Genomic DNA, 11,037 nt, shown 5'->3' on the forward strand with positions numbered 1-11,037 from the left:
GAGGGGAGAGAGAGAGAGAGAGAGAGAGAGAGAGAGAGAGAGAGAGAGAGAGAAAGAGAGAGAGAGAGAGAGAGAAAACCAGAGAGAGAGAGAGAGAGAGAGAAAACCAGAGAGAGAGAACCAGAGAGAGAGAACCAGAGAGAGAGAATGAACCAGAAAGAGAAAGAACTAGAGAAAGAGAGAACCAGAGAGAGAGAAAGAACCAGAGAGAGAAAGAACCAGAGAGAGAAAGAACCAGAGAAAGAGAGAATCAAAGGGAGAACCAGAGAGAGAAGAGTGTATGTGTGACACAGAATGTGTGTAAGAGAGTGTATGTGTAAGTGTGTGAGTATATGTGAGAAAGTGTGTGTATGTGTGTGTGAATGTTAGTATGTATATGAGAAGTGTGTGTGAGTGTGTATAAGAGAGAATGTGTGTTTATGTGTGAAAGAGTATTGTGTGAGAGAGAGGGAGTATGTTTGAGTGTGTGAGTATGTCCCTCCCCTCCAGGAGCTTATATTTCCTTCTCACCTCCTTATTTTTTTGGAGACTGAGTCTCCTATCTCCCCAAGGTGAAAGTGGGGCCACTTGCTCCATTTTCCACCTGAGCCAGCTCAGCCTCAGGCAGCTTCATGGCTTCCAATCTTAAGGTACTCACCTTATTAATGCCAGATTTAGGTCAGACCCTGGATTGGCTTAGCCCACTGTAGCTAACAATGCCCAAACTCAAACAATCCAGCAGCCTCGGTTTACCTAGAAGCAGGGATCGCAGGAGTGTGCCTGGTAAACTTATATCCTAATGGATAGGAATAACATGTGCACAGATAAATAAACACAAATACAAAGCAATTATAAAGTATGGAAGAGCCCTAACAGTTGCAGAAAGAGGAATAATCAGGAAACCATAGGGTCATAGATTCTAAGCCAGAAGGGGCCTTGGAGGCCATGAAGTCCAACCTTTTCATTTTCCTTCTTTTTTTTAAACCCTTACATTCCATCTTAGAATTAATACTGTGTATTGGTTCCAAGGCAGAAAAGTATCAAGGCTAGGTCATGAAGGTTAAGTGACTTGCCCAGGGTCACAAAGCTAAAAAGTATCTGAGGCCAGATTTGAGTTTAGGATCTCCTGTCTCCAGGTCTGGCTCTTAATCTACCAATCCACTTGGCTGCCCCTCTCCATCTTCTCTTTCATTTTCTAGATAGCAAACTAGGGATTGACCAGGTTAAGTGACTCACCCAAGACCATACAGGTAATGAGTAGCAGACCACATCCAGGCTTCTGCCTTCAGATCCAGGAGACTCTCCATGACATTACACAGGGTTCTCATAATAAGAGACAATTCCTGAGCTGTATTTTGAGGAATATTAGTAACTCAGTAAGACAACAGATACTTATTAGCAATCTATAACTGGAGTCAGGAAGACCCTTTCTGGGTTCAAATCCAGTCTCAGACACTTCCTAGCTGAGTGACCCTGGGCAAGTCACAACTCTATTTGCTTCAGTTTGCTCATCTATAAAATGTACTGGAGAAGGCAATGCTAAACCGCTCCAGTATTTTTGTCAAGAAGACCCCAAATTGTATCATGGAGAGTTGGAACTGACTGAAATATCCCATCTCATCACCCCAGAGGTAGAATGCTGGTCTGAGAATTTCCTTCTCCAGCTCATTTTACAAATGAGGAAACTGAGGCAAGTGTGGTTAAGTGACTTCTTCAAGATCAAACATCTAATAAATAGCTGGGGTTAGAATAAATTTGGGAAAAGCATTCTTTGGCTTCTTATCCCTCTTTAATTTTTTACAGATGAGACAGAGAGATATTAAATGACTGGCCCAAGGTCACAAAGTATCCTTTGAAACATGTTTCACTGTGTAAATGGATAATCAGGGTCTTTTATCTAAGTATACTATGCCCACTCATTGGGAGCTATTAAAGATTACTAGCCAACTATGTGGCACAGTGGATAGACTTAAACTTTGAACTCAGGAAGATTCAACTTCAGCCCCAATAATCTATTCATTGTGCTACCGAGCTGCCCATATCATAAGTGGCAGAACCAGATTTGTCCTCTAAATTCTGAGGAAGGGATGTTTGTCTTCCCCACTTTAGAGGGTTGTTGTAAAGATAAAATGAAATAATATCGGTGTGGGCGATCTAAAATTTTCTTTGAAGTGCTTTGCCAGTGTAGAGTGTTTCTAAGGTTGCCATGAGGATGCCCATTCTGCTGTCTTTGCTAGATGCTGTCTACCTCGAGTCTCCCACCAAGAATTTAATATTCCCACGGGTGGAAGTGTTCTCCTTGGGAAAGCATCTGCCCCAATGTGGGGAATGGAAAGCGATTGATGGGCAGAACTCAGAGACTGCAGGGACCACCTCGTCAAAGCCCTCGAGACACCCTCTGAATGAAGCCGCCAAGGGGAATGGGAAGGATGACGACAACGATGAGGAGGAGGATTTTGAATTTGTACTTGCTCAGCTCCCTTTCTCATCAGCCACACAGCCATCTACAGAGGCAGTTCCATCACCTGTAAAGTCACCTGTGCAGTCACTTGTCTCCCTTGTGGGGCTCCCTGTCCCGTCACCACCTGATTCATCTAGAGCCTGCCTTGTCTCATCACCATCCGAACAGTCGCCACTCTCACCAGCTCTTCATTCAATGACACGCTCGCTCCCAGCACTCATGCAATCGTCCATGACTCTCTCGGTGTCTTTCTCATCTCTACCGACCTTTGTGCAGTTACCTGCCTCACCCCCTGTACAGTCACCGGCATCAACACCTGTGCAGTCACTTCCTTCACATTTAGTGCCATCCCCAACGTTATCCCCAACATCTCCAGTTATGTTATATCCTCCGTCGATATATCTTCATTCACCTTCAGTGTCTCCTATGTGGGCATCATCCGTGGAAACTGACACGACGTCCCAGCCCCAAGGTACTGCCTTCCACCTATGGGATTTCTTTTTTTCCCCCAATGGGGTTTCTCATGGGCTTTCACATATGGGGATTATTTAGTAACAGTAAAAAATAATTCATTAAAAAACCCCTCTTACTTATGTCTTAGAAGAGATACTAAGTATCAGTTCCAAGGCAGAAGAGTTGTAAAGGCAAGGCAATTAGGTTGAGTGACTTGCCCAGGGTCACAAAACTTGGAGGTGTCTGAGTTTAGATTTGAACTCAGGTCCTCCTGGCTCTCTACTGAGCCACTTAGTTGCCCCTTCAGTTTTTTAAAACCCTCACCTTCCATCTTAGAATCAATACTGTGTATCAGTTCCAAGTCAGAAGAGCAGCAAGGGCTAGGCAATTAGGGATTGGAAATGTTTGAGGGCAGATTTGAACCCAGGACCTCCTGTCTCCGGACCTGGTTTTCTACTCACTGAGCCACTTAGCTACCCTTTCAGTTTTTTTAAAATCCTTACCTTCCGTCTTAGACTCAATACCATGTACAGTATTAGTTCTAAGGCAGAAGAGCAGTAAAGGCTAGGCAAAGGGGGTTAAGTGACTTTCCCAAAGTCACACTGCTAGGAAGTGTCTGAGGCCAGATTTGAACCTGGGGCCTCCTATCTCTAGGTCTGGCTCTCAATCCACTGAGCTACCCATCTGCCCCCATGGCTACACACTCTTGATGAATAGAATCACATAAATGAGCCATTCAAATCCAAGGGACAGTTGTGATTATGGTGTGGACAGCAAGATCAGGGTCTTGTCCAAAGAACTGAGAACTCAGGTAATCTCTGTGTCAAGCAAGCTTTATTGTTTTTAGGGAGAGATGGTGGTGGTGGTGATAGGGTGGGGTTTTCAGGAATGCTTTTTATCTTGACTGGTTTTTCAGAGAAGGAGTTGACTTCTTGGGTGGTAGTACTGTCCCTGTAACTAAGATTACCCACAGTTCCTTTTTGGTCTGCATGGTTTTACCCAGAATCGCTGGCGAGTGGGGTGAAATCGGCAGTGTGAATGGGATGCTGATGGTATGTTAGCTGCCTGGAGCAAGTTTCAGTCAATTTTTGCTCTTTCTGGACAGAGGCTAAGGAAGACAGTGACTGGGGAAGCTGGACGTTGTTTGAGCCTAGTCCTGAGTGGCTGGGAAACTGAACCACCTGTTCCTGCTGGTCAAAGATGCCCAACCAAGGACCTAGCTCATATCTAAGGAGCCATGTGAGGAGTTTTCTCCTAACTCTGAATCTAAGCAGCTCCTATGTCTTATCGGAAAGGTGGCTCCATACTAATCAATCAGCTACTGTTTCCATGTTCTTTGGATTGCTTCTAGCTCCTTGGAATGGTTAGTGGGACGCCTCTTTTCATGGGAGCCCATCTCAAATACAAATGGGAAAAGCCTTGATTAAGTGAGTGCTCATTATGTTCCAAGCACTGGGAAGAGAAAGAGAAAGCCAGTTGGTTTCTGGACTTGGAGATCTCCCATTCCACTTGGGATATGACAATACATGTAGGAAAGTTCAACTGTTCCATAGGGTGGCTGACAAAGTCTAGGGGTCCTTAGCTTGTACTGTTGAGAAGGGCAGGTCATGCTGGAATCTGAGTTGGCCCACTTTGTTATGGTACAGTTGGAGAATCTCCAGCTCCCAGTAGGAAGAAAGAAAAGAAGAAAGGAAACAAATATTAAGCATCTACTATGTGTCATGCACAGAGGGGCTTCCTAGGTAGCATAGCGGATAGAGTGCCAGGCTTGGAAACAAGATCTGAGTTTAAATCCAGCCTTAGATACTAACTAACTATGTAACCCTGGGCAAATCACCTCACCTCATTTGCCTCAATTTCCTCATCTGTAAAATGACCTGGAGAAGGAAATGACAAACGCTCTAGTATCTTTGCCAATAAAACCCCAAATAGGGCCATGAAGAGACTGAAATGACTAAACCACAAAACATATCAGGCACTGTGCCAATCACTTTACAAATAGTATTTTATGTGATCCTCATGACAGCCCTGGGAGCTAGGAACCATTATCACTCCATTTTACAGCTGAGGAAACTGAGGCAAATGGAGAATAAGTACTTGCCTGGGGTCACAGAGCTAGTTTGAGACCAGATTTGAATTTAAGACTTCCTGGCTCCAGGAGAGTTCTTCAGTGCTTCGCCTGAACTTAAGTGGACAGTTCATATTCATTAAAGATGCCTGGCTGCTATCAAATCTTCCACTAGACTGATTTGCTTGTTTTTTCAGTGTCAATGATTTGTTCTGCCCTCGGGGCCCAATCCAGTGCTTGCTTAGTTCCATCAGGTCAGGATCATGGCCAAGTCAGGAACAAAGCCTTCTTTATAACCAAGTGTAGCTAGCAGCTGGCTGACCCTGTGCTGGCCTTGTCTGCTCTGTGCCTCCTTACACTTTACATATCCTGAGTACAAAAGGAGAATCTGTCATTAGAAGGGCTTCCCAAGTGCCTAAATGTGATAAAAGAGTGTTTCTGGGAGAGGATGGAGCAGGAGCCCCAGAGGCAAAGAACTTGCTCTACATTGAAGGAAGAAGATATAGGATAGTAGCTAGGTAGCACACTAGGCTTGAAGTTGGGAGGACCTGGATTCAAATCTAGCCTCAGATATTTCCTAGCTATGTGACCCTAGATCCTAAGTCACCTAACCCCAACTGCCTAGCCTTTGATGCTCTTCTGTTTTAAAATTGATACTAAGACAGATGGTAAGAGTTCAAAAAGAAAGAAGGAAGGAAAGGAAGGAAGGAAGGAAGGAAGGAAGGAAGGAAGGAAGGAAGGAAGGAAGGAAGGAGAAAAAAGAAAGAAAAACCCCAAATGATCTGAATCTTTCCTCCAGATTTTGATTGAGTGGCAGTTCTAGGACCTGACCCTGGGTTCTCTCACTCTAAACTCAGGTCCTTCAAAGGATATTATCTAAACTTAACAGCTAAAAGGGGAGGTTGACAACAGGTTGGGTTGGCCCAGGATTTCTGATGATTCATTCAAAGATTTTTTTATATGCATGAATGTTCTTAAACAAAAGGAGAAGATTCAGATTATGGCAAGAGGAAGTATGAAATAAGTTCTATGAGAGTCCAAAGGGTTCTTATGCAGCTCAATTAGAATAGTGAGGTAATCATTAATCATATGGTAAAGTTGATAGGAAGAGCTGAGTTTGAATCCTACCTCAGATGCTTAGAAACATATGACCCTGGGTAAATCATTTAACCTCTCTTGATCTCACTTTCCTCATCTGTAAAAAGGGAAGAGTACTAATGTTCACCTCTCAGAGTTGTTGTGAGGATTAAATGAGTTAAAAGATGTAAAACACTCTGCAAACCTTAAGACACAAATAAATATTATGAAATATGATTATTATAATATAATAGAGCATAAATAAATAATAAATTCTTGTTATTTATGAAGTGCTTTCTAATCCATAAAGTATCAGACACATGTAAGTTACTACTATTATTATTGCCACGATTCTTATTTTCCACAGATGGGAAGGATCCCCTTTGGATAGAAATAATCAGGAAAGGCTTCTTAATAAGAATAATAATTCACATTTATATAGCACTTTTCAAATATTACCTCATTGGTTCTTACAATGCCTGTGGGAGTAGATACTATTATTATTCCCATTTTATAGGTGAGGAAACCGAGACAGATAGAAGTTAGGTGATTTGCCCAGGGCCACACAATTAATAAGTACCTGAGGCTGGGTTTGAACTCAGGTCTTCTTGACTCCAAGTTCAAAACTCTGTCCAGTATGCCACCAGCTATCTCTTGGAGAAGGTGACATTTGGTCTGGGCCCAGAAAGATGGGAAGAACATCAACAGATAGAAGCTTATAGGGCATAGAGGAGGGAATGGCATGAGAAAATGGGCAAGGGCAGAGAGATAAGGCATTCACAGGAGATAATGAGATTGATTTAGACAGAGCTAAAGAGTCTATGTAGGAGAAATCTAGAATCTCAACCTAGAGCAGTGATGGTGAGCCTTTTAGAGATCGTAGAGAACAAGTACCCAAACTGCAACTCTCATGCTGCACGTGAACCTCCCACCTTACCCCAGACAAAGAAGGGAGGAAGTGCTCCCTTTGGGCTGTTGGGCAGGTGATGGGAGGAATGTCCTCAGGCTTGTGTGGAGATGGGAAGGGGAGTGGCTCCCTTCTGCGCACTCCAGCATTCGTGCCATAGGTTCACCAACATGGACCTAGAGGGTGGTTTGGGAATACAATCATGGGAAGACTCTCAGGGTCCAAATGGTGAGGCTTCCCATAGTTTGGGTAATTGTTTCACAGTTCAGTTTATAGTGAAAAGTATTTAAGTCAATAGAATTTGGGCAGAGATTCTTGTACCTTTTTTATCTCCCCCAAAACAAACAAAAAACAAACAAAACAAAAAAATAAGACCATGGAGACAAAGCTGTCCTGACAGGGCAGCTAAGTGGATAGAGTGAATAGAGGACCAGGTCTGGAGATGGGAGGTCCTCATCTGACCTCAGATATGTCCTCTCTGTGTGACCCTGGGCAAGTCATTTAACCCCAATTGCCTGGCTCTTACTGCTCTTATGCCTTAGGACTGATACTTAGTATTGATTCTAAGACAGAAGACAAGATTGTTTATTGATTTTTGTTTAATGCTATCCCAACTGTCTAAGCAACTAGGAACTCATTCTCTGAATTTAGCTACTATCTGTTCCCTAAGAGTACCTCTCCCTCCCCTCACCCAGGCTTTCAGCTTCCTTTTTAAGCACAGTCTTCCTGCTTCAGAATATAAGCTCCCGGAGGGCAAGGACTGGCTTTCTTTTTGCTTGTATTTGTAATCTCCAATGCTTGGTAATGGTGCCTGGCACATAGTAAGTGCTTAATAAATGTTTGTTGACTTACTGAGAAAGACACTAGCTGGGTTTAGAAATGTTTTTCACTCTAAGGGAGAGAAAATAGATTTTTGGCAAAGTGAAAAATAAAATTAAATATTTAAGGGCATTAAAAAATAGTTTTCTCCACCTGTTGCTCCATCCACAGGGCAGGCTTACCATTTGTTATGTCAGGACTAACGGCTAACTTTTCTTTTTCCCCATTACTTCTCCATTTTGGTTCTGGATATAGCTTCTTCGAATCAGAAAATCACTGTGTTTTTGGTCAAAAAGAAGGAAGCCGTCTCCAAGCCTTCTGTGAAGTAAGTGTTTCTTGGAGGTGGATGGGAGGGGGCCTTCCTTTACCTCAGAGGTAAGAGTGGGGTTTGGACAATCCAGGGACTGACTGACTCACCACCATTTGGGCCTTGTGCCCAGGTCAGATAATTCAACTCCACCCTTCTAATGCCTCCTGGCTGAAGTAACCTACTTTACTTCTTTGAGGCTGATTCTTATTGGATTGCCCAATGCCTGCTTCCCTTTCAGAAATGGCTGCATTTTATTCCTGGGCAGCCTTGCAATCATTATATTCAGGTTAACGTCGTCATTAATTCCAACTGATTTATTCCATGCCTTCTTTGGTAATAGTGGAAGACAACACCTCCCACTTGTCCCTCTGCCCACCTACACCTACCTCCCTACCCAGTCCTCTTCTCACACTTAATTCTCAGCTAATTCCTGATTTGAGCAAAGAAACTGGGATCTAGTCTATAGCAGCAACCTGTACAGTTGTTGCCTGATATGCTTTAAAAAAAATTTTTTTTAATCCTTACATTCTATCTTAAAATCAATCCTGTGTATTGGTTCTAAGGCAGAAGAGCAGTAAGGACTAGGCAACAAGGGTAAAGTGACTTGTCCAGGGTCACACAGCTAGGGAATGTCTGAGGACAGATTTGAACCCAGGACCTCCCATCTCAGGGCCAGGCTCTCAATCCATTGAATCACCCAGCTACCCTCCTTAAAAAAAAATCCCAAATTAAAAAAAATCACATAAAACAAGCATTTCCATATTCAAAAATTATATGTAAATGGAATCATAATCTCTTATATGTTTAGCTGACTTTTCTTCATATCTACATAATAGATCCCATCCATACATGTCCCCTCCTCTCCCCACCCTTTCTGCATCACAGAAGCTATTGTCCAAGAGTCTGACATGTTCATATAAACTCAGTCTTTCATGTTTCCATTTTTCAGTTCACTCTCTGGAGATAACATTCACAGTTTATCCTTCTAAAATTAATTCTGTAACTGTGAATGATGTTCTCTTGGTTCTGCTCATTTTGTTGTTCATTATCCTCTGTAGTTCTTTCCAAGTTTCTTTAAAAATTAGCTTGTTCATCATTTCTTATGGCGCAGTAGTAATCCCATCCAACATCCACAATTCCACAAAATTCCATCACAGTCATGCACTCCCAATACCTAATATGTTTTCTTGCATGAGAAGTAAATAGGAGGCTACCTGGGGTGACTTAAGGGGCTGGCTTTGTAGCAGGTGCCCTGCCCAAGTCTGCAGAGGGTCTGAAATCTCCACCCACTGACTCACTTCTTTGGGTGGATGCATCATCTCCAGAAAGTACTACTAGAAATACATGTATGAAACACTTGTGAGGCAATCTTTTTTTTTTAATAAAAAAATAGTTTGTGGCTTTAAGATGATCACAGTGTGATAACATATACATTAATTAATAAAACTTTGTTAAATAGAGTTCCTCCTGAATCTACTTTATTAGAATAATCTAAAGCAGTGATTCCCAAAGTGGGTACCACCGCCCCCTGGTGGGTGCTGCAGTGATCCAGGGAGGCAGTGAAGGTGCATTTATCTTTCCTATTAATTGCTATTAAAATTTTTAAAAAATTAATTTCCAGGGGGCTAAGTAATATTTTTTCTGGAAAGGGGACGGTAGGCCAAAAAAGTTTGGGAACCACTGCTCTAAAGGATGGATATTCCTTTCAATGATACAGATTACAATCTGTCCATGCCTTATCATCCCATGTGGCTCTTCTCAGTAGCCACAAGGGGTCTGTTCAATGTCTCATCTGCTCCTATTAAGCTACTATTCCATAAGCAGGAGTTAATCATTTCAGGTCCTTAGGCTGAGAGTAGAAAAATCCCCAAGGAGACTGGGCCTAGGATGAATAAATTGGGATGAGAGTGGGGTCAAAGACAAACTTCACCTCTTGTATAATTGCACCTAGGGGCCACCCCGTGGATGACACAAATTGGGTGAAAAAGTTGTTTAGAAGGACCAGCTGTGACACAAATGACACCAGGAGAGACTTCTCAAGACATCGAAAATCAAGGCGAGCAAAGAAAAGAGAACAGCAGTAAGTATGCCTAATGGGTTTGAACTCTAATAGAGAAAGAAAAGGATGAGAGGGAGCCACAAACATTTTTAGAAAAGATTATGCGATGCTTACTTTTTTTTTTTTTTAACTTTTAAAAACCTTTACCTTCTGTCTTAGAATGGATTCTAAGTATAAGTTGTAAGGCAGAAGAGCAGTAAGGGTTAGGCCAGTGTTTCCCAAACTTTTTTGGCCTACCCCCCCTTTCCAGAAAAATATTACTTAGTGCCCCCTGGAAATTATGAAACTATTTATTGAACTCAGAATAGAATGTAATACAAAAAAAGTGTGGCCATCACCATTCCCTGGATTGCTGCAGCACCCACCAGGGGGTGGTAGCACCCACTTTGGGAATCACTGGGTTAGGCGATTGAGGCTAATGACTTGCCCAGAGTCACATAGCTAGGAAGTGCCTGAGACTAGATTTGAACCCAGGTCCTCCTGATTCCAGGCCTGACTCTTTATCCATTGAGTCACCTAGCTGCCCCTGCAATGCTCATTTCTAATAAAATCCCTCTAAGAGCAACTATTCCAACCTTCCTCCTCCAGCTGTATCTTCAAGGTCCTATGAACTCTGAAAAAAAAATACCCAAGAGAGGGGACACCAGAAAGTGCTGTCAAGGGACAGTCAGGTAGCTCAGTGACTAGAGAGTGAAGACTGTAGTCAGGAAAAATCTGACTTCACATATAGCATCAGATACTTCCTAGCTGTGTGATCCAGAGCAAATCATTTAACTCTGTTTGCCTAGCTGTTGCCCTTCTGTCTTAGAAAAGGAAGGAAGGAAGGAAGGAAGGAAGGAAGGAAGGAAGGAAGGAAGGAAGGAAGGAAGGAAGGAAGGAAGGAAGGAAGGAAGGAAGGAAGGAA

The 11,037-nt window shown here is 42.7% G+C and overlaps 1 protein-coding gene across 1 annotated transcript in view; it reads left to right on the plus strand.

Moving 5' to 3' along the window:
• PNPLA1 (patatin like phospholipase domain containing 1) overlaps positions 1 to 11,037 on the plus strand; it is a 55,672-nt gene that overhangs the window by 39,039 nt on the left and 5,596 nt on the right. The window contains exons 6-8 of the mRNA XM_044675865.1: positions 2,217 to 2,912; positions 8,020 to 8,089; positions 10,026 to 10,154. Coding sequence (XP_044531800.1) covers positions 2,217 to 2,912; positions 8,020 to 8,089; positions 10,026 to 10,154 — 895 coding nt within the window. The remainder of the gene's footprint in view (positions 1 to 2,216; positions 2,913 to 8,019; positions 8,090 to 10,025; positions 10,155 to 11,037) is intronic.

Source organism: Gracilinanus agilis, chromosome 4 (assembly GCF_016433145.1).
Source record: "Gracilinanus agilis isolate LMUSP501 chromosome 4, AgileGrace, whole genome shotgun sequence".
Taxonomy (NCBI): domain Eukaryota; kingdom Metazoa; phylum Chordata; class Mammalia; order Didelphimorphia; family Didelphidae; genus Gracilinanus; species Gracilinanus agilis.